Source organism: Tachypleus tridentatus, chromosome 5, assembly GCF_004210375.1.
Source record: "Tachypleus tridentatus isolate NWPU-2018 chromosome 5, ASM421037v1, whole genome shotgun sequence".
Taxonomy (NCBI): Eukaryota; Metazoa; Arthropoda; class Merostomata; order Xiphosura; family Limulidae; genus Tachypleus; species Tachypleus tridentatus.
This window is the reverse complement of record NC_134829.1, coordinates 55,477,019-55,504,728: the sequence shown is the minus strand read 5'-3', so window position 1 is coordinate 55,504,728 and position 27,710 is coordinate 55,477,019. Positions and strand designations below refer to the sequence as shown.

The 27,710-nt window shown below is 35.5% G+C and overlaps 2 protein-coding genes across 9 annotated transcripts in view; one reads left to right on the top strand and one right to left on the bottom strand.

Annotated features, from left to right (window-relative positions):
• The window catches only part of LOC143251207 (uncharacterized), a 456,539-nt gene that overhangs the window by 144,327 nt on the left and 284,502 nt on the right, over positions 1-27,710 (top strand). The window lies entirely within an intron of this gene.
• Positions 13,529-16,726, bottom strand: LOC143251205 (uncharacterized). The gene is made up of 2 exons (XM_076502627.1): positions 16,452-16,726; positions 13,529-14,652 (listed from the first exon to the last, which is right to left on the bottom strand). The coding sequence occupies exons 1-2, from the start codon at positions 16,638-16,640 to the stop codon at positions 14,236-14,238; spliced, it is 606 nt and encodes a 201-aa protein (XP_076358742.1). The 5' UTR covers positions 16,641-16,726; the 3' UTR covers positions 13,529-14,235.

Below are 27,710 nucleotides of genomic sequence, written 5' to 3'. Positions count from 1 at the left end.
ACGAGGACAGAGAATTACTACACTATCTTACAAAGATATACTGCGCCCTCTAGTGTTATAATGCTGGTGAAGATTTCACCTTTAAACAGGATAACGATACCAAGCATACATAAACCATGCCGTGTTTGAGTGAAAGGTAAGAAAGAATATGTTGATTAGTCGACATAAGCATTAGTCGTGTCATGTGTTGAAATAATATAGAATAATACTTACAAACAGGCGAAACCTACGTAATGTGACAAAACTGTGACAATATACTAATAAAGCCAGATATTTCTTGACACTTGTAATTGTCATTAATTTGTGATCAAAGAAAGTTAACCACAATAATCTAGATTAAAATTAATAATAGTTAATATATAACTTCTTACTTAAAATAACAAAGTAAAGCTAGTTTGATAAATCAAACTGACGAGATGAGAAGAATTGTTCCCCCTAGTACAGCGGCGGTAAGTATATGGATTTACAACGCAAAAATCAGGGGTTCGATTCCCCTCGGTGGATTCAGCAGATAGCCTCATGTGGCTTTACTATAACAAAACAAACACGAAGATAATTAGATTATTGTTGCATTGGTTTGATCACAGTTGTGTAGATAGATTGTTGTTGCATTGGTATGATCACAGTTGTGTAGTTAGATTGTTGTTGCATTGGTATGATCACAGTTGTGTAGTTAGATTGTTGTTGCATTGGTATGATCACAGTTGTGTAGTTTAGATTGTTGTTACATTGGTATGATCACAGTTGTGTAGTTAGATTGTTGTTGCATTGGTATGATCACAGTTGTGTAGTTAGATTGTTGTTGCATTGGTATGATCACAGTTGTGTAGTTAGATTGTTGTTGCATTGGTATGATCACAGTTGTGTAGTTAGATTGTTGTTACATTGGTATGATCACAGTTGTGTAGTTAGATTATTGTTACATTGGTATGATCACAGTTGTGTAGTCAGATTGTTGTTGCATTGGTATGATCACAGTTGTGTAGTTAGATTGTTGTTGCATTGGTATGATCACAGTTGTGTAGTTAGATTGTTGTTGCATTGGTATGATCACAGTTGTGTAGTTAGATTGTTGTTGCATTGGTATGATCACAGTTGTGTAGTTAGATTGTTGTTGCATTGGTATGATCACAGCTGTGTAGTTAGATTGTTGCCGCATTGGTATGATCACAGCTGTGTAATTAGATTGTTGCCGCATTGGTTTGACTCCAGCTTGTGTAGTTAGATTGTTGCTGCATTGGTATGATCACAGTTGTGTAATTAGATTATTGCTTGCATTGGTATGATCACAGTTGTGTAGTTAGATTGTTGCTGCATTGGTATGATCACAGCTGTGTAGTTAGATTGTTGTTGCATTGGTATGATCACAGCTTGTGTAGTTAGATTGTTGTTGCATTGGTATGATCACAGTTGTGTAGTTAGATTGTTGTTGCATTGGTATGATCACAGTTGTGTAGTTAGATTGTTGTTGCATTGGTATGATCACAGTTGTGTAGTTAGATTGTTGTTGCATTGGTATGATCACAGTTGTGTAGTTAGATTGTTGTTGCATTGGTATGATCACAGTTGTGTAGTTAGCTTGTTGTTGCATTGGTATGATCACAGTTGTGTAGTTTGCTCTTTATTAATAACTTATAATTATAAGTGTGTTTGTCTCAGTTTCTTTTGCAAAAACGAGATTGGTTCTAAACTCCTGAAAGTATTAATGTTGGTTATGTTGGGTTAACTTCAGTTTCTTCTGGTGGGTTTACTATGGTATTGGGTGGATAGAGTCGTGGAATCTCTGTGTACATTTTGTTCAGAAGGCCGATATGTTATTTTAGCATGATAGAAACTTTTACTACAAAATGGTTTGGTTCATACCGAGCAATAAGAAAGTTTGATCCGTACCAAGATCCAAAGTAGCATTATCATCCTCTTCGAACGAACTGACAAGAGTCCAGATCTTAACCCTGTAAAATTTCTTTGAATCTATATTGAAGGGTTAATTGAAAGGTTAAACCACACAATTACATTCATTACCATCCAGCCCAGTATAACACGCTCTATGACAACACTATATCAGGTCAGTGCTCACTACAACTACACTCTATGACAACACTATATCAGATCAGTTCTCACTACAACTACACTCTATGACAACACTATATCAGGTCAGTGCTCACTACAACTACACTCTATGACAACACTATATCGGGTCAGTGCTCACTACAACTACACTCTATGACAACACTATATCAGGTCAGTGCTCACTACAACTACACTCTATGACAACACTATATCAGGTCAGTGCTCACTACAACTACACTATGACACACTATATCAGGTCAGTGCTCACTACAACTACACTCTATGACAACACTATATTAGGTCAGTTCTCACTACAACTACACTCTATGACAACACTATATCAGGTCAGTTCTCACTACAACTACACTCTATGACAACACTATATCAGGTCAGTTCTCACTACAACTACACTCTATGACAACACTATATCAGGTCATTGCTCACTACAACTACACTCTATGACAACAATATATCAGGTCAGTGCTCACTACAACTACACTCTATGACAACACTATATTAGGTCAGTTCTCACTACAACTACACTCTATGACAACACTATATCAGGTCAGTTCTCACTACAACTACACTCTATGACAACACTATATCAGGTCAGTTCTCACTACAACTACATTCTATGACAACACTATATCGGGTCAGTGCTCACTACAACTACACTCTATGACACACTATATCGGGTCAGTGCTCACTACAACTACACTCTATGACACACTATATCGGGTCAGTGCTCACTACAACTACACTCTATGACAATACTATACCAGGTCAGTTCTCACTACAACTAAACTCAATGACAGCACTATATCGGGTCAGTGCTCACTACAACAGTGTTCTGAACTGAAGGTCAGTTCTCGCAACGACTCCTTTCCGAAAGAACACTACATTAGTTCAGTGCTTACTACGACTCCTCTCCATCACAACACAATATTAGGTCAGTGCTTACTACGACTCCTTTCCATAAAAACACTATATTAGGTCAGTGGTTACTACGATTTCACTCCATATTAACATTATACTAGGTCAGTGCTCACAACGACTCCTTTCCATAATAACACAATATTAGGGCATTGTTTGCTACTACTTTTATCAGTATGAATATCTTGATATAGTGGTAGGTCCTGAAGTTTATACTGATAGCAGTTTTGTTTTCACGAAATGCTAATTAATTTTTATTGCGTACGGACACAACTAGCGCTAAAATGAATGAAAATGTCCGCTTTTCTGACAGTGAAGTTACCAACCCTATTTACCATTTCCTTTGCTACTTATCATTGTTGGTTAAGTAAAATATTCTAATGACAAGTAGGTAGAATATTCTTGGGGCACAAGTAGTGATTAATTTGTTTGGTTTTGGCGTATTATTCTTCATACATCAATAATAGGTTAAAAGAGTAAGTTTTTGGATTGCATGTGACATACCTTCATAACTGATAATCCACTGTTACCTAGCGAACTAAGTGACCATTCATTTAGTTGTAAATTAGTGATGACTACAAAACTGCACATCAAAACCAAACTAAATTTATTGTATATAAAAATAGTATTCGAGCTTAATTTGTTCGCTCTTACGAACAGCACTCGTGAGCTGTGAATTCAACGAAACTCTTCTCGTGCTGTGATATATTAGGTCTGCAGGTCATTTTTTGCTCACCGATGCTCATATTTTTGTAAGAAAAAGAAATTCACATATAAATAAAATAGTGATGAGTTTTTTTTTTTATTAAAATCAAACCTTTTCTACTGGTAAACTACCTCAACAACATTATCATCCAAATTTAAATAAAATTACTAAAATAATTTTTATCTTCCAAATGGATAAAAAATGCAGAAATGTTGAATTGAACGACTAGACTATCGTTTGTTTTGGTTTTGGTTTTGAATTTCGCGCAAAGCTACACGAGGGCTATCTGCGCTAGCCGTCCATAATTTAGAAGTGTAAAACTAGAGGGAAGGCAGCTACTCATCACCACCCACCGCCAACTCTTGGGCTACTCTTTTACCAACAAATAATGGGATTGACCGTCACATTATATCGCCCCCACGGCTGAAAGGGCGAGCATGTTTGGTGCAACGGGATTCGAATCCTCGACCCTCGGATTACGAGTCGAACGTCCTAACCCACCTGACCATGAAGAGCCATAATAGACTAAATATGAAATTTTTGCAGTTTTGGAATAGATATTATATTCTTACATTCAGTTTGTATTCTCAGAATGAAGTTGTCATTTTCCAAGTTGATTAGTAATTCCTCTGATCAAAAAAGCTATTTAACTTATGGCTGGTGTGTTAATATAACATTATATCATATGTACACATATCGGTTTTACAGAGGTTTTATGCTAATGTTACGTTGTGGTTTTGTTAGATTTTTTTCTCAAGGAAAATTGATTGAAAAACACTCATTAGCACTCAAGCTCTTAATAGCAAGTGTGAAATTCAATAAAAGAAATCGTTATGAAAATTACTGTTTGACATTTGTTATAAAAGTTCACGAGAATATTATTCATGTTCGGTAACTATGCATGATTAGAAAGTTCTAAATTCTATATGATAAATAAATTATTTATTTTTTATTATTAATTTATACAATGCACCATAATAAATGATTTATTTTGTATTAATATATACAATGCACTATAATAAATTATTTATTTTGTATTAATATATACAATGCACTATAATAAATGATTTATTTATTATTAATATATACAGATTGTAAATAAATATTTACTACATGCCGAGTAAGTAACCAACTTCGCTTCCACTGTTTCTGACAATGAAAATTTCGAATAACATATTTTGAACAACTTGGTTACACACACCATATAAGCTTTAAATCAAGATAACATTCTTACGAAAATATAGATGTTTGTGAAATTTAGGCAGGTTATGCGAGAACAAGTAAATTGTATGTAGGTAGAAATTTCAACTATGATAGAAATGCTAATCACTCATTCTTCTGAGGGTTTGGCGACCCTACCTCTTCAGAAGAAGCCAGCGATATCACATACAGTTGGTTCTTCTAGCTTATTCAATTACCATCACTTGAAATTAGTATTCAAAAGACAAGCCCAATCAACATGGGGTATGTTTTTAGCTTTGGGCTGTAGATTGCAAAACATTAAACCTACACCTTATAGCTACAGTAGAAGTGCCTGGGATACAACTGTAGTGACCAGGTTACAGCGTGTTTGTTGTCTCCTTCGAGAAGGTTAAATACTAGCAGGTGATGAGTGAATTGGAGAAACGGCCTCCACTGGCAGCAGGAAACCCAAGTTAACGTGAAAGGCTACAAAACTGGGTTGTTCTGTGGCCTAGGTTCTGCGACTGGATATAAACAGTTTTTCTGTCATCACGTAATTGAACCCCTTGCAGCTACAACCCTACATTGTATGCATAAAGTTGAAGAACCCAATTAATTCTACAAACACAGTAAGGAAAGTAGTCCGTGTTTTGAGAGCATGCGTCGATGGCACATAAGCTTTATTTGCTGTCTGCGATAAGCGCCAATTATAGAACACTCCATGTACTTTGATAAATTCAAATATGATAAGATTTACGAGCACGAATACTCCTGAGGATAAGAGACGAGGTTTGAAAGGAGTTTGTGGGATTAATTGCGGTCGTGGCCAAATTCATTCATACGTACGTTGTCACTGTCAACAGAAGTGATGACAAACTGAAAATACAAATGAAAATCAGTAAAGAAAAAAGAATTATGTACATTCAGTAAATGAAAGCTGTAAGCCGTAAGAATGGAGAACAAAGCCATTATGTTATGAGTATCCATCAAAGAAAGAGGTTACCTCTGAGCTATCAAATATCCATAACTTTACAACGAGAACTCAATACGAAGCTCGTGGTATCATAACTGCACTTGTAAAACACGTCAGTCAAGACAAGAACGCTTATGAAATAACTTATTTCGTGAAATAAATACAGTTTGTTAAAGTAACAGAATGACTAGTTTAAAACTGGAAGTTACTTGTATGTTAGACACTTTTTGTTTTCTGTGTCAGGGGTGAACGTGGAAATTTGGTTTGGTTTGAATTTCGCGCAAAGCTACACGAGGGCTGTCTGCGCTAGCTGGCCTAATTTAGTAGTGTAAAACTAGAGGGAAGCAGCTAGTCATCATCACCCACCGCCAACTCTTGGGATACTCTTTTACCAACGAATAGTGGGATTCAGCGTCACATTATAACGCTCCCACGGCTGGAGGGCGAGCATGTTTGATGTGTTGGGGATTCGAACCCACGATCTTCAAATTACGACTCGAGTGCCTTAACCACCTGACCATGCCGGGCCTACACTGAAGGAAAGGCAGACAATTAATACCACCAATCGATAACTGTTGGACTATTCTTGTCTAGCTAACTAACAGGATGTGACCATCAATATTATAACTCATTATCTGGCCCACTGAGACACGAACCCTCGGGTTCAAAATCTGAGCACGCTGACATTGAGAAACGTTCTTCTCAGTTTTAGAATCATCGTATAAATAATTAGTTTAGTTGTCTGTTTTAAGTATTAAAACAAATGGTGAACAATTAAAAAACCAAACAGTGTTTGTTACAACTGTACCATTAGTAGGGTAGTTAGATTTAACAGTATAATTCCTTTAAATAGTTTCATTAAGAATAATAACAATTTGTTTTTCTAAACCATTTTTGTTGTTCTTGTGAATAGAAGCAAAAAATGCAAAGATTCCTAGGCTACGAGTAATGTTTTCAGAACCTGTTAAATGCCTAAATAAAGTCTGTTACGTAAGAATAACGACTGAAATGTTTTAATTTTAGACTCTTGGTGGGCGATTATCAAACAAATACAATTGACAATAGCTATAGATCTTTAAATGAGAAAATTACAACAAAAAACAAGAGGGAATTTTCAATAGCCGCAGCAATATAAATTATTTGTGGTAGAAGTAGTGTAGCTGAATCTATGATATCTTTTTTTCCTTTTTTATTAGCTGTGTTTTTATACGCCAGTAATACCAAGCGTGGGAGCGCTCGTATATCTGCTTCAATTCTATTACTCCTCAGGATCTGTACTAGCCTACTCTCAATTTGAAATTCTATTTGACACAACAAGAAAGAGTAAATTAACCTATGAGACCTTGGGCGTAGTCTAATACATCAGTCGAAAGGGTTTGACCTCCAGAGTCCAAGACTGTAATTAGACCTCAAATCGGTCAAGAGATGATGAATCTATGAGCGAAAAGTTTGTACTTAAAAAAAAACGCAACTCAGAGTCGTTCTATGAGCCACTATACCGCGGCTGAAATAAAATTATGTTCTTTGTTAACATTATTTGAATGATTAGAAAAGAAAGGTTGATTTCCTATAACCTACGAAGCTTGGCTAACTTAAATTATTTCTCAGTCAGTAGATATGCTAGAGACTTCAATTAATGTTGCAATAATCTAGGTTTGTTCCAAACTTTAATAAGCAAATATTAAGAATATTCTTTAAAAACTGATGTGCAAGGTCCTTATTTTTAAATGCAGTAAGTGTTGTTTACTCAGTTGTGTGAAAATACGTAATTCATAGTAAAGCTGCAGTGATGATGGATGGACAAGTGGTTTTTAAAAAAAAAATGTTTAGCCTCGTCTACATATGATAAAGTCGAAAAATACATTCCAGAGAAATAAGATTCTCACCTGACAGGTTAGAGAAATTGGGAAAGATGGAAAGTTCTCTTGCTGGAACCTAGCAAGATTCCTTGGTTGTCAAGAAAATGTCACAAAATTCCTTTTTTCAAGACAATGACAGCAAATTCCTGTGTTGTCAAGTCAGTTTTACCAAATTCCTGTGTTTTGAAAACAATGACACCAAATTCCCGTATTTTCAAGACAATGTTACTGAATTCCTGTGTTGCCAAAATAATTTCACCATATTCCTGTGTTGTCAAGACAATGTCACAAATTTCCTGTGGTTTCAAGACAATGTCACCAAAACCTGTGTGTTTTCAAGATAACATCAGCAAATCCTTGTTTTCCAAACAGTGCCATCACTTTCCTCTGTTCTCACAACAACAGCACACAGTTCCTAGATCAGCTGCTTTAATGTGTGTTTTTTTCAGTTAGAAGTAACTGGTATAAAATGACAACAACAAAAAAAGCGTCTCGTGCCGTTTTATTCCACCCTAAAGCACTCCGACTGACCAAACTTACCACTGGTGACTAGATTCTGTGGTGTGGTGTTTTGTGAAGAATTCCCTCCGTTCTCGCAGCGCGCCTGATTGAGGGTTTATTTATGCAAATCATACGACAAAATACATTCAATGCTCGTGAATCATTAGCAATGGTAATAGAGATACGGGGAACAGCAGCATATAGACGTTGAATCTATTTGTAATTCGACGTCATGGCGACTGCACGACGAATCTCTGACGGTTGTCTATTACTATTCTAGTAGTCTGAGGGGACACAAATCTCTACAGTTGAGTTGCAGATAAACTGTTGTAGGTTGTGAAACAAATCATTCAGGTCGATGTCTTGTGAGATCGTACTCAAAACCTGACTGGAATGACAATGAAAACTACACGTGTGGTCGTCAAGTCGCACCTTGAAAATGACCAGTAAATTATGTTGATTTAACTCATACAGATAAGTGTTCTTAATGTGTTTTGAAATGAACATACTTCTTCTCCTAATAAATGGTTGGATTTTGTATTTCATCAACTTGAATTTTGAATCACATTTATTTCAAATGTGCAGCTCTATATTCAATTCCTTTGAGTTATGGGCCCGGCATGGCCTAGCGCGTAAGGCGTGCGACTCGTAATCCGAGCGTCGCGGGTTCGCGCACACGTCGCGCCAAACATGCTCGCCCTCCCATCCGTGGGTGCGTTATAATGCGACGGTCAATCCCATTATTCGTTGGTAAAAGAGTAGCCCAAGAGTTTTTATTTTTATTTTCCCTTTTCTTGTTTTCATCTTTAGAAGCTCTACTCAAATAAGTGGTTGAGTCTAACAATGCAAAATGCATATTTTTTATGGTCATTGGCCTTAAAATTTTGGCCAGCAGTATATTTATACATGATTATCACACTGTATTTTTAAATTGCTGAATACTTTTAGTTAAACAAACTGGTAACAAATAGTCTCTTATTACACTTAACTTCAATCTGAGAGTCGCGGGTTCGAATCCTCGTTCTTCCAAACAAGCTCACACTTTTAGCCGTTGGATCATTATAAGTGCTGGTCAATCCCACTATTAGTTGGTAAAAGAGTAGCCCAAAAATTGGCGGTGGGTGGTGATGACTAGCTGCCTTCCCTCTAGTCTTAAACTGCTAAATTAGGGACGGCTAGCACAGATAGCCCTCGAGTAGCTTTGTGCGAAATTTAAAAAAAAACACCTTTGAGTTATACAGAGCAACTTGTAAAGTTAGCATGTAATGATTTTCTTTAAGCTGCTTGTGTGGTTTAAGTATTACTAAAAAGTATTCGTGTAATATATCTTTATTGGTAATTGATTGGTAAGTAATATGTGTTTCGAATAATTTAAGTAAGAGTTAAACAATCAAAACATTACAACAACATGTGGCCGATGGAGAAAACTATTAATATTCAGTATATGTGGTACACTGTAAAATTATATGATTAAACTGTTTGTATGTTTGTTGTCATAACCATTTGATAAACTGGTCTAAATAATATATAAATACTGGCGTAAAAACTGGCATACATAACATAGAAAAACGGGTGTAAATTTATTTGTACAAAGCTATATAAAATACTATTTGTGGACTCTCCATCACGGGTATGGAAAGACAGTTTCTAGTGATGTGAGTTTATGGACATACCACTATGCTGCTAGGGGAATATTGTAAATAATATACAAAAACTAGGGTAAATAATACTCAACAGTGGTATAAATAACATACAAAAAGTTGACATGAATAACATACACAACTTTACTTAAATAGCGTATAAAAATTGGTATAAATAAGATACACAAATAGCACATCCTACAGATTTTTCCAAAATGGCTATAAATGTTAATGTTAACAACAGGACCACGTAGAAGGGGAGGCAGGAGAACCATTTGGCTCGAGCCTCAATGTTAAAGGGGCCCAAATTTAGACTTTTTTTGCATTTATTACGTTTCATGACTTGTTTTTATCTGCCTCCCAATTAGATAAAAACGTGACACATACTCACAGATTATGTGTCAGGTTAATTTAGGGCTAATGATGCTCTTATTTTGTTTTCATGTCTTATGACTTTTTTATTTCCATTGTATTCAGAAGCCTCACAAGATAAGAAGTAACCTGGTAATTCTTGAACCTCTTAGACAGTCTGGTTACCAGTGATATTAGTTAGAAAGCTCTCTGTAGTGTATGTACTAATGGAAATAATGCGGGAAATTGATAAGAATGGTTAACGAAAAATCTTCTCAGTGGTTTTAAATTATACTTCTGCATAGCAGTATTCACTGCTATATTTAAACAGTAAGGTCACCGTTAATCTGCAGAGCAGTATTCACTGCTATATTTAAACAGTAAGGTCACCGTTAAGCAGAGCAGTATTCACTGCTATATTTAAACAGTAAGGTCACCGTTAAGGTACACTAGTGAAAAATTGAAGGTTTTAAAAAACTCAGGTTTGAATCAACATGGAAACCAATCACATTTCCTGTTACAAAAGTGAATTTCACAACATGTTAACTTCCCGAGTGTCTCAGTTTTAGTTAAGGTGCACTTTGAATGTCATTTCATTTCAGCTGTGTTCAGTTTTTCTGAAATATTTTGTTTACTATCATCTCTTCTTTAGACCAAGAATATGAGGTCAAGCTGGCAAGGTACTGCTGAACGTGTTAGCCCTTCCAAAATCGTGTCACGCTTTCTTTGGCGTGCTCGAAAGTCGTAATTTCCAACATATGTGAAGGTTGGCGGTTGGAAGTTTGTTATCATAGTCGTGTGGTTTTTTGCTAAGTACCTTGAAGGCCTCATGATTCACAAACAAGAGAGTGTATGGCTAAAACTCGAGCAATGTAGAAAACTATGTTTTGGTTTCGGTTTATGGTATAATAATGTGGTTTTGTTTGTTTTGATCTGAGTGTTTTATTATAGAACACCCATACCAGGCTATCTGCTATATCTACCGAGGAGAATCGAACCCCATGATTTTAGTGTTTGTTTTTGCATATTCGCGAAAATCTACATAAGGGCTATGTGGCTCTAATCGTTCCTAATTTCTAACAGATATATTAAAGAAAAGCAGGTAATTATAAATAGCCAATCGCTAATTCTTGGGCTACGATAATCGAAGAGTGAGATTTGATTGCCACTCTTATAACGTACCTAAAATACAAATTCCTGTTTCGTAGCATAGCCCATGGGCCTTTGGATTAGCAGTCCCACATGCTAATGACTAGGCCACTCCTGATACAAATAATCTAAAAACTGACTCAGGAGAAACCAGACGTTTTTATTGTCAAAATTAAAGATATTTTTGCTGTTAAATCACGTTATAAAAAATTGTTCAAAGATACTTTGCCCAACTTACGTTTAAAGTAAAATTCCGCACGTAACTTTTAGAGAATATTTCTACATTAATCGTCGAAATATTAAGAAAATATTGAATAAATTAGAAGCATTTTGTTAAAGTCAGTGGTGTTCTTATCGGCTAAGAATGAAGTTTTAAGTTAATGCTACTCTGAGGTTCTGAAGTCACTAACTTTCGAACTGCTAGTTAGCATTAGGTGTTTTAACACATTCTAAATAACACTAATTTGTCCTTCATATTTACACCACGAGATTCTCTTGACCTAATTTCAGATGTTATGAAATTCGATTACTTTGTTCAAACACTCAAGGACGTAAACACTAATCACTATTGAAGAATTCCTAGAAGGTTATAGAATATACTGTTCAAAAAAAAACTTATGGAGTTTAAGAGTAAAATTGAAATCACCAGAACAACTATCAGAAATCACCAAAGTCTATTGGTAACAGAATGTATACTAGATTGCTCGTGAATAACCAGGTGTGTCAAGTGACAACATAAAAAATGTCCATTTCTGATCGTGTATTATGGTCCATCATACCAATTAGTAGTTCAAAACAACGTTTCCATTCTCTCTAGGTAGGTAAAGCTTGTTACGTTATATTATTATAAAGATGATCCGTGAAACAACGTTTCCATTCTCCCTAGGTAGGTAAAGCTTGTTACGTTATTTTATTGTAAAGATAATCCGTGAAACAACGTTTCGATTCTCCCTAGGTAGGTAAAGCTTGTTACGTTATTTTATTGTAAAGATGATCCGTGAAACAACGTTTCGATTCTCTCTAGGTAGGTAAAGCTTGTTACGTTATATTATTATAAAGATGATCCGTGAAACAACGTTTCCATTCTCTCTAGGTAGGTAAAGCTTGTTACGTTATTTTATTGTAAAGATGATCCGTGAAACAACGTTTCAATTCTCTCTAGGTAGGTAAAGCTTGTTACGTTATTTTATTGTAAAGATGATCCGTGAAACAACGTTTCGATTCTCTCTAGGTAGGTAAAGCTTGTTACGTTATATTATTATAAAGATGATCCGTGAAACAACGTTTCCATTCTCTCTAGGTAGGTAAAGCTTGTTACGTTATTTTATTGTAAAGATGATCCGTGAAACAACGTTTCGATTCTCCCTAGGTAGGTAAAGCTTGTTACGTTATTTTATTGTAAAGATGATCCGTGAAACAACGTTTCGATTCTCCCTAGGTAGGTAAAGCTTGTTACGTTATTTTATTGTAAAGATAATCCGTGAAACAACGTTTCGATTCTCCCTAGGTAGGTAAAGCTTGTTACGTTATTTTATTGTAAAGATGATCCGTGAAACAACGTTTCGATTCTCCCTAGGTAGGTAAAGCTTGTTACGTTATTTTATTGTAAAGATAATCCGTGAAACAACGTTTCGATTCTCCCTAGGTAGGTAAAGCTTGTTACGTTATTTTATTGTAAAGATGATCCGTGAAACAACGTTTCGATTCTCTCTAGGTAGGTAAAGCTTGTTACGTTATATTATTATAAAGATGATCCGTGAAACAACGTTTCCATTCTCTCTAGGTAGGTAAAGCTTGTTACGTTATTTTATTGTAAAGATGATCCGTGAAACAACGTTTCAATTCTCTCTAGGTAGGTAAAGCTTGTTACGTTATTTTATTGTAAAGATGATCCGTGAAACAACGTTTCGATTCTCTCTAGGTAGGTAAAGCTTGTTACGTTATATTATTATAAAGATGATCCGTGAAACAACGTTTCCATTCTCTCTAGGTAGGTAAAGCTTGTTACGTTATTTTATTGTAAAGATGATCCGTGAAACAACGTTTCGATTCTCCCTAGGTAGGTAAAGCTTGTTACGTTATTTTATTGTAAAGATGATCCGTGAAACAACGTTTCGATTCTCCCTAGACAGGTAAAGCTTGTTACGTTATTTTATTATGAAGATGATCCGTGAAACAACGTTTCCATTCTCTCTAGGTAGGTAAAGCTTGTTACGTTATTTTATTGTAAAGATGATCTGTGAAACAACGTTTCAATTCTCCTTAGACAGGTAAAGCTTGTTACGTTATATTATTACAAAGATGATCCATATGCACGTGTTGGTGTAGCCAGAATTGACTGGTACTTTAAATCTTGGTTTGATAAGTGGAAAGTGTACGAAGGTGGACATGAGGGAATATAATCACTGTGAAATATATAAACAATTACACTTTTGTATAGCCTTTTGGCTTTGATTTAAAGACACGAGTACTCAATTGGTTAAATAATAGTATGTAACTAGCACCTATTGAGGTAATTGGGGATTTAATACAACGGACACAGGTATCTAACTTTGTATTTTATACTATTAATGACTTTTTATGGGTACTTTTAACTAGTACAATATAAATCATTACCTATCATCTATTTAAAACCACGTAATGTTCATCTTGGATGATTTTTATCATCTATATTATCATTTCGAAACGTTGTTGCGAAACACTAAGTACATATTATTACCCACCACTTAAACATCTAAAACAATGAAAAATGATACATTCATTATCGAAATCACATATACCCTCTCTAGAACATTGTAATATGAGTCCTTCACTGTCGTAGTTACAAATACCCTCCTCTAGAACACTGTTATATGATTCTTTAATTGTGGGTCACATGTTCCCCCATCTAGAATACTGCCATTCGATTATTTCACTGTCGTGGTCACATATTCGCTCCTCTAGAACACTGCCATTTGATTCTTTCTCTGTCGTGGTCACATATTCCCCATCTAGAGCACTGCCATTTGATTCTTTCACTGTCGTGGTCACATATTCCCCATCTAGAACACTGCCATTTGATTCTTTCTCTGTCGTGGTCACATATTCCCCATCTAGAGCACTGCCATTTGATTCTTTCACTGTCGTGGTCACATATTCCCCATCTAGAACACTGCCATTTGATTCTTTCTCTGTCGTGGTCACATATTCCCCATCTAGAACACTGCCATTTGATTCTTTCACTGTCGTGGTCAAATATTCCCCATCTAGAACACTGCCATTTGATTCTTTCAATGTCACAAATTCGCTCTAGAACAATTAGATAAAACGTACTTTTCTTTGTGACACTCGTATCTGGCTTAAACATGTTTTTAGTTAGATTCTTAAGTTTAAAATGTTTGTAGTTAGATTCTTAAGTTTAAAATGTTTGTAGTTAGATTCTTAAGTTTAAAATGTTTGTAGTTAGATTCTTAAGTTTAAAATGTTTGTAGTTAGATTCTTAAGCTTAAACATGTTTGTAGTTCAATTCTTAAGCTTAAACATGTTTGTAGCTCGATTCCTAAACTTAAACATGTTTGTAGTTAGATAGTTAAGCTTAAACATGTTTGAAGTTAGATTCTTAAGTTTAAAATGTTTGTAGTTAGATTCTTAAGTTTAAAATGTTTGTAGTTAGATTCTTAAGTTTAAAATGTTTGTAGTTAGATTCTTAAGTTTAAAATGTTTGTAGTTAGATTCTTAAGCTTAAACATGTTTGTAGTTAGATTCTTAAGCTTAAACATGTTTGTAGCTCGATTCCTAAACTTAAACATGTTTGTAGTTAGATAGTTAAGCTTAAACATGTTTGAAGTTAGATTCTTAAGTTTAAAATGTTTGTAGTTAGTTTCTTAAGCTTAAACATGTTTGTAGTTTGATTCTTAAGCTTAAACATGTTTGTAGTTAGATTCTTAAGCTTAAACATGTTTATAGTTAGATTCTTAAGCTTAAACATGTTTGTAGTTAGATTCTTAAGCTTAAACATGTTTGTAGTTAGATTCTTAAACTTAAACATGTTTGTAGTTAGATTCTTAAACTTAAACATGTTTATAGTTAGATTCTTAAGCTTAAACATGTTTGTAGTTAGATTCTTAAGCTTAAACATGTTTGTAGTTAGATTCTTAAGCTTAAACATGTTTGTAGTTAGATTCTTAAGCTTAAACATGTTTGTAGTTAGATTCTTAACTTTAAACATGTTTGTAGTTAGATTCTTAAGCTTAAACATGTTTGTAGTTAGATTCTTAACTTTAAACATGTTTGTAGTTAGATTCTTAAGCTTAAATATGTTTGTAGTTAGATTCTTAACTTTAAACATGTTTGTAGTTAGATTCTTAAGCTTAAACATGTTTGTAGTTAGATTCTTAAGCTTAAACATGTTTGTAGTTAGTTACTTAAGCTTAAAAATGTTTGTAGTTAGATTCTTAAACTTAAACATGTTTATAGTTAGATTCATAAGCTTAAACATGTTTGTAGTTAGATTCTTAACTTTAAATATGTTTGTAGTTAGATTCTTAACTTTAAACATGTTTGTAGTTAGATTCTTAAGCTTAAATATGTTTGTAGTTAGATTCTTAAGCTTAAATATGTTTGTAGTTAGGTTCTTAAAAATATACTAATTGGTCAACACGGGGTCTTGTGGCCTAATGCTAATTGGTCAACACGGGGTTTTGTGACCTTATACTAATTGGTCAACACAAGGTCTTGTGACCTAATACTAATTAGTCAACACGTGGTCTTGTGACATAATAGTAATTGGTCAACACAAGGTCTTGTGACCTAATACTAATTGGTCAACACACGGTGTTGTGACCTAATACTAGCCTAAACTGTATTACTTCAAAACAATACAGAGTACACTTGTTAATATGTTAAAATTTACACTTACCGATATCACGCGTTAAACTTGTAACAAGCGATGTAATTTAAATTCATTTTGTTTGAAAAGTTGTAGCGCTCAACATTTTGTTGAAGATAACAAAAGGGAACAACCAATTAACAACAGACAAGCGTAAGCCAAGTTCACAAACAATCAAATCAAAATACGCTCTTAACGACTACGTAGATGGATTGTCTACCTTCAGTTGTTTGAGTGCTACTTTCAAAGTGTTCGGTTCCTCCTCGTTGACTTTACTACACGCCATTTGTTCTTGTTTCCTCGCTAGCTGATGAATGCTGAGGAACATTTTGGTCGCTGGTACGTGTTTGAGTAAACTTTTAACGCGTGTATTTGTAATCCAAAGTTCAACTGTCAGAGTGAAAACCATCTGGCTGACGGTTTTCAAAAATTAATTACAGTGACAGAAAGCTAGCAACAAAATAATTGAATCAATAAAAACGTCTGGTTCTAAAACTGCTATCACAGTTTTGGAGCTAGCAGAACAAGGGGGAGGAACTCAAGTGCGCTCAAAGGTCACCAAGGTGTTACTTAGGTGTTCAAGGTCGCTGAACTCGAATCTGGCATTCGATTTTGTTTTCCTTCCACCGTCCCTTAGAATCCGTTTACGTTTCCAATAATATGCATGTCTTCACTCAGGAACTAGTGGAACAAAACGAAATATATATGTTCAGGTTCCTCGGGAAGGTATTCTAACGGGATCTCTTTTAGGGGTCGGAACCCTCTTATTGGGGTAGTTATAAAAGTTTTGAGAGGGTAAAGGAGGAGCTTTATCATTGCAGTGAAACCTCTGTGAATCATGAGGGGGGATCTTCGAAACCCGCAGCTGAGTATTTTGTTAGATACGTTTTATAAAATGGCTTAAAAGGAAGAAAGTACTCGAAGAGTGGTTTGTTATTTGTCAAAACAATTGTGGTCAGCTGTCGGTCAGTTACCTCTTTGTGGTCAGCTATCGGTCAGTTACCTCTTTCTTTCTTTGTGAACCTGACGATGACCGAAGAATTTCGAAACGTTGTTCGCTCCTCTACATAAAAATCTTCTCAACCCAAACCAGCCGTTTTTACATATATATTTATTGACCAATTGTTTTATTTCTGATTCTATCGCTTTAGAATTATAGATGGCTACACACAAATAGTCCTTCACTTAACTTTACGTATAAAAATTAAAACAAACAAACAAACCAATCAAAAATAAATACAGCATTAGTCTCAACAGGGTCAATTTGAAAAAAGTAGAACAAAAAACATTTCACCGAAGGTAACATAGAACATATAATTTTGTGAAATGAAAAGAAATACATAATATAATTAATAAAAAACTGACCCGCTGCACGATGTCGAAAATTAATTAGGCGTGATGTCCTAATATTATATAGTAACCTAAGTTTATGTAGACAAGTGAATAAAGGCCTCATAAATATTGTATAGTGGATATTTTTTTAATGTTCTTACCCCTTACAGCACTAATGACACATTGTAGCGTGAAGATATGAGCGTTGTTATGAGGTCATTTATGAAGATATGAGTGTTGTTATAATATAAAGTACGAAAATATTAGAACATTGTTATAACGTACAGTATGTGTGTAACACACTCATATTGGTTAGCTTCACCAAGCTTAAATCGCTCAAACCGTTGTGAATGTAAAAATCCAGACTAGTGACAAAACAGTAGTGTTTATAATGACAATAAAAATGGTATCTCTGTTTTCAAGTATACGACTCAATGTTGTTGTTGTTTTACTGTACTAAAAATCTCAAGAACTACTTTGTTTTAAGTGATTTGATGAAATAAACAGTTATTTTATCCACTTACTATATATTGCTGGGGAGAAAGAAGTAGCGATATTTTCAGAAACGTCGGTGAACTTCGTGCAGGTATTGACTTCTTTTTTTTTTTTTGACATCTTGAGAGTCCAGGTTAGTCTACAACTAAATCCTGCTTGGTCAATACCTCGCCCATACTAAAAGCAAGTTTTTGAGTTACAAACAAAATATAATGTAATGTGCCGAAGTGTAACCTAATTCAAACCAGTCCTATTATGTACGGGTTATAAACCGACAAGAGTGCGTAATTGAAGCCAAAAATTATAGTTAAAAGTAACTGAAATACTTACGTATGTACTGAAAGATACCTACAAAACATCTGTGGGGAAACTGGTATCTTATTGCAAAAGTATTTCTTTAAATATAGGATTTCTTGAACAATAGAAAAGAATTCTAATCACAGACACCGAAAGCCTTAACTGATTTTTCTTAGGCCTAACATTTGTTAAGCCTTTATTAATTGTAGTCTATATTCGACAAAGAGATAGATTAACGCTGTGACTTGTGTACGTTTTTCTGCTTTATTGTAGTTTGGGCTAAACTTTATCCTACTTAATACTATCAATACAAAAATTTAAAATGTTATTCTACGACCGACCTGACGTTAGATCTTTTACTGAAAATTTTGATAAGCTTGTAATATTTTGATGTTAAAAATATCCACTAAACCACATTTGGATCCGCGAATTGTTTATATCCGTTGCACACACACACAAATAAAATCTGAGTAATATAACAATAGTCATTTGTAGTTATCGTCGTCACGGAGACGATAATTTCGTGATTAAAAGTCAGGAAAGCTAGATTTGTGTTTTAGTTTTGTTATTCATGTTGGGTTAGATACTTGGAAGTAGAAATCAAACTCTTTACTGTGGTATTTAGAGTACCAGAAAACATCTTTGATAATATTTTTAGGATACTTTTTAAAACTGAAAGCTTCATGCTGTTTCATTACCAACTCTAGACTTCAAAATGAACAGAAAAACTTAAAAGCTTGATAAAAACAGTACCATAACATGTTATTAAGTTTCACTTAGTTTAGTACCTTGGCTGAATTACAAAACTGGTGGGTGTAAATTAATATCCTAGGTGCAACCACACCTTAATTTGTTAGGCTGACAGATTTTATAGAGATGACGTCATTACTGTTTTCAACTCGCTAGACTGTAAGGGCGCTAAAATACAGCCCTCTCGTCAAACTCGTGGGCGTTCTCCATAGGCCCTCACGTCAAAAAAAACTTCATTGACTGCTGTGAACAGAACATGTAAAACCAGTTCCTAATAAAGTTGTTTCAACAACTCTAGAAATGGCGCGTGAAAATAGAAGCTTTAACGCCAAAATTATTTATAAAAAACGTTTCTTAAAGCCTCTTATAAAAACAGCAATTTCCACTAAGAACTAAGAAAGACAGATGTAACTGTGATATATATATATAAAGGAATAGATGTAGCGTCATAACATACAACCACATGTCGTATGTCCCATTTCAAAAGGTTTTATAGGGTATTTAAAGTACGTTGTTTTCAAAGAGGGTATAAGACAGGGAACAAAGATTACGGTATACACTCCTTCCCCCCGTCCCTCCGTTTATCACCTATCTTTTATATTCAAAAAACTCCCCAAAGGCCATAAAAATCATAAATTGTGGTTTAAATGGTATTCTAAAAGTACAAGACGTGATACATGATCAGTTGTAGGCCCCCCCTTCTAATCACATGGAATTTATATGTACAGGGGTCTGTTGAGAATTAGAAAAAAGTTTTGGAATGTATTCTTACATATGTAACTACATTTACGGCGCACTTTTTACGATTTTCAGTCTCAAAACTTCAGATTATGAGGTTAATATAACTCAGATTTCTTCTTGTATGCAGTTAGAGTTGTCTGTCATTTTTGCAATAGCCCGCCATGGCCAGGTAGTTAGGGAGTTTGATTCGCAATCTGAAGGTTGCAGATTCGAATCCTCTTTACACCAAAAATGCTCATTCTATCATCCGTGGAGGCATTATAATGTGACAATTATACCGATTATTTGTTGGTAAAAGAGCAGCCCGAGAGTTAGCAGTGGGTGGTGATGACTAGCTACCTTCCCTCTAGTCTTTCACTACTAAATTTGGAACGCCTAACGCAGATAATAGCTTTGGACGAAATTCGAGAAACAAACAAATAAACAAAACATTTTGACAACCAAGAATGAAACAGACAATGACCCTAAATACTGACTTTTAGATTTTGTGTCAGTATTTGCTCCAACATCGATATATTTAATCTGGTTATTATCTTACTCAGTGTCGTACACTTACTTATAGATGTTATTTAATTATTAAGACTATTATACTCGTCTTTATTGTGTGTATTTTTATTTTCACAACATTTCGACCACTGAATCCTGCGGCCAATCGTCAGCTTTTGTATCAGAAATATTTTATGCATCGCAAATAGAAAGTTTTTTTTGTTTTTTCTGCGAAATTACCGAGATTCAAACCCACGAACAGGTTTGGAAATAATAGTTCGAATATTACTAATACTAACATCTCGTCTTAGTCATCCCGCAAACCTTGCTCACTGGTTCCGTGTGGAGTCAGCAAGTTGACTACCAAATGACAGTTCCTCACTGATTCGGAGTCGGGTCTAGAGTCATCAAGTTGACCAACAAATAACAATTCTTCACTGAATCAGGGTCGGGCCTAGCATCAGCAAGTTGACTAACAAATAACAATTCCTCACTGAATCAGGGTAGGGCCTGGCATCAGCAAGTTGACTAACAAATAACAGTTCCTCACTGAATCAGGGTAGGGCCTGGAATCAGCAAGTTGACTAACAAATGACAGTTCCTCACTGAATCAGGGTCGGGTCTGAAGTTCAGAATATAGATGAACAAATAGATTTGCTTACTGTATATCATAATGACAAATGACAAACAGTTCTCAAATAATCGATCCTTTTACAAAATTACACTGTAGCAACTCGTGTAGTAGACTGAGATGGATACTGAATAAATTATAAGTAATTTCAACAAGCCATTTCTCATTAAAGAAATGTCTGGAAAACGGTTGCTGAAAATAACTCTTTAAAAAGAAGTTAACCGAAAAAAAATCATGAAAATGATATTGTAATTCTGGCTTATTAATTTTCATCGTTTCTTTAAGTAATAAATTTAATTATAAAACCATGTTGTATTGACAAACGATACATACATTTTTTTTTACAGTTGCATTTAGAAAGTTCCCCACTTGTAGAGCAGTAAGTCTTCGGATTTAAAACACTAAAATCAGGGGTTCGATTCCCTCCATGGATTTGCCAGATATACCGATGTGGTTTTGCTATAAGGAAACTCCTCCGTTAAAAAAAAAGTCATGAAATAATACTTAAGTGTCTGTAGAAAATGAAAATATTGTTTTTCCACGTTCTGAGCTATTTATTAGTTTAGAAAGGAAATGTTATTTTGTTGTTTTTTGAGCTATTTGTTTATAAAGTAAACGTAAATATTATTTTAACACATTCTCAGCTCGTTGTTTGTTTATAAAGGAAATGAAAATATGCGTTTTTGTTGTAGGTTTTTTTTTTAACGGTATGAGTCATTTATTAGTTTATAAAATATTTATTTATAATTCAATAGAAGGACATTTGTCGTGGATATTTCGTTTTACTAAACTATGAACTTATTCTCTACGATGTACGAGACTAGTAGTTGGTATGTCACAACTGATAATTTAAGGGTTTTATGTTTTGCATCCCGCTGTCAGAAAAGCGCGTTTCCTAAAAAAATGGAGGTCAAATCCCACTAATCACCATATCCCAAGGGTTGACGGTTAGTGCTGTTGATTACGTGTCTTTTCTCTCTAGTTTATCAATTCAACACTAGGGTTTGCATTAGCTAGGAATTACTAGTTTTGAAGCATGATCGCTGGTTACTTGAAGATGAAACTGTATTTATAAGTTCCTGTAGTCTGTCCAACGTTAAAGAGAGTACTAGCCAACAGTTGGAGATTTAGCCTGGGTTGGACTGTCATCTAGTCCACGTAGGATATGAAGAATATGGTAACTAAATTTAAGATTAATAACGCATTTCATTTGCACCTTGTTGCTACCATATATTCAGGTGACAATGCTCTAAAATCTTCTTTGCATCACGAAAATACTATCAATAATAAATATTACTGAGTGGCAATCCTCACTGATTCAGAGTAGGGTCCGAGGTAAACCGATTGACGAGCAAATAGCACTTACTCATTGATCCAGAATGGAGTTGGAAGTGCGGCTAATGGGTTTGTTAACTGTATTCATAGTGACAAATGGATTCCAAAACTTTGCATTATGAAGAAAAGCATTAAACTGTAATATTTCAAATGGACGTTTATGTCCTCATTTCCAAGTGTAACATTTTAACTGGACATCTATGTCCTCTTTGTCCAATATAACATTTCAACTGGACATCTATGTCCTTTTTGTCCAATGTAATATTTCAATTTGACGTTTGTCTTCTTTGACAAATGTAACATTTCAGCTATGAATGTTTTACCACTCTTATGGTTTTTGGATATTTCCTCCTTGTTCTCTGGTTAAACAGTAACAAGCTTACAGACTTACAACGCTAAAATCCGGGGTTTGATTTTCCGCGGTGGACACAACAGGTAGCCCAATATGACTTCGCTCAAAAACAAATACTCCCACTTTCTTGGGCTAAATGTTTTGTAACATTTTTTATTAATAATGATATTTTAAAGAGTTGAGGAGGATAAAGAAGCCCCGTTCTGGCCAGGTGGTTAAGGCACGCTACTCGTAATCTGAAGGTCGTAGGTTCGAATCCCCATCACACCAAACATGCTCGCCTTTTCAGCCGTTGGGGCGTTATAATATGACGGTCAATCCCACTATTCCTTGGTAAAAGAGTAGCCCAAGAGTTGGCGATGGGTGGTGATGACTAGTTGCTTTCCCTTTAGCTTTACACTGCAAGATTAAGGACGGCTGGCGCAGATAGCCCTTGTGTAGCTTTGCGCGAAATTCAAAACAAACCAAACCACGAATAAAGGAACTGCCTGCTCCACAAATATCTAATTTATTTGTAAATCGCACAGTTGTTTCTGTAATTATGGGGTTTCACTTACGACCAACGGTTTCAGTATTAATGATCTCTCTCTTCTGCATCATCAACACAACGACTCAAAATAAGTTTAAAACCAGCTGATGTTTTCCTTTGTGATATACTGTTAGAATACGAACCATAAATGAACTATTACCATGTCGCTTGCACACGACGTCAGAAATGTTCAGTGTATGAATGATCCCTTGATGAACTGTTACCACATCACATGCACAGTACATCATAGATGTTCAGTGTATGAACAAACCAATGATGAACGGGTACCACATCACATGCACAGTACGTCACAAGTGTTCAGTGCGTGAGTGAACTAGTGATTAACTGTTACCACATCACATGCACAGTACATCATAGATGTTCAGTGTTTGAATGAAACTGATGTTATTGCAACACATGCACAGTACGTCACAAGTGTTCAGTATATGAACAAACCAATGATGAACGGGTACCACATCACATGCACAGTACGCCACAAGTGTACAGTGCGTGAGTGAACTGGTGATGAACTGTTACCACATTACTTGCATGGGACATCACAAGTATTCACAGGGAAAAATGAACCAATGACACACTGTTGACATGCCATATGAATGATATATCAAAGAGTTCATTGAAAGAACAAATCAGTTATTAATTGTTATTATTTCACTTGCATCATATGGCAAGATATTCACTGAAATTCGGCCTAGCATGGCCAGGTGGGTTAAGGCGTTTGATTCGTAATCCAAGGGTCGAGGGTTCGAATCCCCGTCGCACCAAACATGCTCGCCCTTTCAGCCGTTGGGGCGTTATAATATGACGGTCAATCCCGCTATTCGTTGGTAAAAGAGTAGCCCAAGAGTTGGCGGTGGGTGGTGATGACTAGCTGCCTTCCCTCTAGTCTTACACTGCTAAATTAGGGACGGCTAGGGCAGATAGCCCTCGAGTAACTTTGTGCGAAATTCAAAAAACGACCAATTAATATACGATCCTTTCTAAGGTGACAAGGTTAGGATTAAAAAAAAAAGATTCTAAAACAAGCAAGGAAAGAAATGTGGATGGAAGCATTTATTTCTGTAATTTGAGCCGGGATTACTTTTGGAAACGTTAAAGATATTTGATATTCGAAATCAACATTAGATCAAGACGAATAAACATGTTACCAAGTGACATTTTGTGTAACATGTTTATAAGAAGAACAAAGGAAATAAAGACAATGGAAAGAAAAGAAAACTTAGCTGTGGGATTGAAAATAACATGTTAATAATAAAAATAACTTTCTAGTAGTGCAGTCTTTCAAGTTTTATACAATGTAACTACTTGTCAAGGAGCCGATGAATCTTCACCAAAATTGCGACGTAGGTTCATTAGGTCCGTGAAGAAATATATAGAAATTTTCAATTACGAAATTTGCGTTTTGTAATTTTTATGGGAGTTTTTATTACTATTTTATCGCCTATTGAGGGATCGTCATCAAATATGGCACGAAGGCTTGTTGTGTCCATTCAGAGATACATGCAGTTTACTTTTATGTTTTACAGTTTTTATGGGCGTTTTTTAGTTTTGTTTTTCCAATTACGTATAAGAGAAGCAAATTTTCATGATCTAAGACAATCTTTCATTTATAATGAACTTACATAAGTTACGTCCAGAGGATGGGTTCTCCAACTGGTATTAGAATATGTTAACGATTATATAATTATCTAATTACCCAAATTGCTCGAGGGCTATCTGCGCTAGTCGTCCCTAATTTAGCAGTGCAAGACTAGACGGAAGGCAACTAGTCATCACCACCCACCGCCAACTTTTGGGCTACTCTTTTACCAAAGAATAGTGGGATTGACCGTCACATTATAACGCCACCACGGCTGGGAGGGCGAGCATGTTTGGGGCGACGCAGGGTCGAACCCGCGACCCTCGGATTACGAGTCGCACGCCTTACGCGCTCAGCCATGCCAGGCCGGAATGAGTTATATAATTGTATACGAGTTATGTGACTTACTCCTACATATTACAGACTGTAGATATTTATAAATAAATTAGTAGGAACAATTTCAAAAGCATTTAGAACATTAAAAATATGGATGTTTAAGTAGAGACAATTTTGGACACAATGGTTTGAATTTTGCGAAAAGCTACACGAGAGCTGTCTGCGTTAGCCATACATAATTTAGTAATGTAAGACTAGAGGGCTGCCAGCTAGTTATCACCACCCATCGCCAGCTCTTAGGCATGGGCTACTCTTTTACTAACGAATAGTGGGATTGATTGTCACGTGATAATGCCCCCATGGCTGAAAGGGCGAGCATGTTTAGTGTGACGGAGATTCGAACTCTCGAATTAGGGGTCGAGTGCCTTAACCAGCTGGCCATGCAGAGTCTTGGACATCATGAATTATCATCATTATATGTAAATAAGTGTGAAGATTTGGGGATGGTGTTGTATTATGGTTTCCTAATGTTAACAGTATTGTATAAATATGTATATCACCGTTGATTTAAAGAACTTCGAGTCCTTCTAAACAACTGTTTACAAAAGTAGATAAATATGTAGATAGCTGTTAATCCAGCTTCATGAGTGTGTTTCCAAGTATGAAGTAAACAAATACCCATAAAAATGTGTAGAACTCGATATTAGCTGTTTCTTTAAAATTCGATTAGCCATGCGTGATAATGAATGCAAGACACAATTACTTTTAAATGTGTTAAAATGATATATTTGTAACTGGTAACTAGCAGTGTCAGTGAAGATAATAGGAATGATAAGAGAAATATACGTTTCATGTTCTATTTTACTACATGAAAATGTTTCTTCTACCATTCACCGTGCTCAGTTTGATAATTATGAGTAGACATTATTGTCCAACATCACACTTAAGAGATTATGTGAGGTTAACAATGTCGGTCATAACCAGATATATTGAGAAATGTTTCATATGTTCTCCAGTATAAGTAGAACAACATTAGCAGAACAAGATAAATAGGTTCAGTGGAACTTCGTGGGGGTATATAAAAGGTATGTGGGATTCTGTGATCCCAGTTTACTCAGCCATCTTTCTCATGAAAGTAACATTAATTTTGACGTTTGACTCATAGATTATCCGTTGCCGTCACTTTAATCAAATTCACATCTTTTTCTGTGGGTCATTAGAGTTCCAACATCGGTGTCACTTTTTGGGTGAAGGGGTGTTGGTCCTGACTGAGCGAGGGTGTGGTTTAGAATATTTTCATATCTTAAATGCTCTACTGTGCAGCTGGAGTGAGTATTTACAACACAGCCCTGATGGCGCTGTGTGAGACCAGATGGACCCCATTCAACCAGATGAGACTGACATCAAGGGAAATGATTCTTTATTCAGATCACGATTAGATGAGAGTTGCACACACGGAGGGCGTGGCCTTGAAGCCGGCACTTATCAACTGGAGACACTTAGCTCTACAATCACAATTACCTGTTATAGTACCAAGGCGAAGAGTATGTGAACGAACTTCATCGCTCCACAAACGAGTCAGAAAAAAGAAGTGTTTGTCGGTTAAGGCAGAAGAGATCTTACTATCTTCATGGAGACTTCAGTGTTAAGATATGTGCAGATAATACTGACTATAAGTAAGTGATAAACAGATATAGACTAGGTCTTCAGTGTTCAAATAGGAACAGATAATAATGGCTATAAGTATGCGATGGGCAGACACGAACGAGATATTCAATGGTAAGATAAGAACAGATAATACAGGGTATGAGGTATTCATTGTTCAGATAGGAACAGATGATAAGCAAATGATGGACAGACACAGACCAGGACACATTGACAAGAACAATGAGAAGTTGGCAGACTTGTGTTTCTTGAACACGATTATTATTGGAGGATGTGTAATGTGTAGTTTCACACAATAACTTTCATAAAGTAACTTGACAATCATCAGTTCACATCCATGAGTGGACCTTGTGTGTATCAAGCAGACTTTCAAATGTTTCTTACATGACCTGAGGGTGACGAGAGTAGCCTCACCTGGTGGTAGCCATCTTGATGCTCAAGCTAAACATGTATCAAAGTATAGGTAGTGCAGAACAAGAAAACGGTGGATATCTGAAGAGTTGTACGAGGATGACTTCTTTAATAATGACACTAGATGGCAGCAAATCAAAGTCATGCGCAGTAAAATTATGAGGAGATAATGTAAGAAAAAGGGGCGTACAGTATAAAGAAAAGATAATAACAGAGTCTTTAGAGAATATACGAAATATAAGAGAGACGAAAGTAGTGTTAAACAGCTGCCACAAGAGAGAAGCTAAAACTAAAAGTCGAACAAAACTATACCAAAGCTTACAAAAAGATAGAAAAGGATTTCAGAGGTGATAAACTGAAATATGCTCAAATTCGAGATAAAAAGTAAAGGAAGGCAGATGTGTAAAAAATTTGAATGAGAAAAGGTTGGCAGAGAAGTATCAGCAAACAGATATAACAATAAACGATAAAATGGTAGAGTATTGACACTGGTGGAAGACCAACAGATGCGATGGAACATTT

What these genes read in the sequence shown, in the direction of transcription:
- LOC143251205 (XM_076502627.1), bottom strand. Translation starts at nt 16,640, where the DNA reads ATGGTTTTCACTCTGACAGTTGAACTTTGGATTACAAATACACGCGTT. An exon ending in TAGCACTCAAACAACTGAAG is followed by an intron (nt 14,653 to 16,451) that starts GTAGACAATCCA and finishes TAATTGTTCTAG; the next exon opens with AGCGAATTTGTGACATTGAA.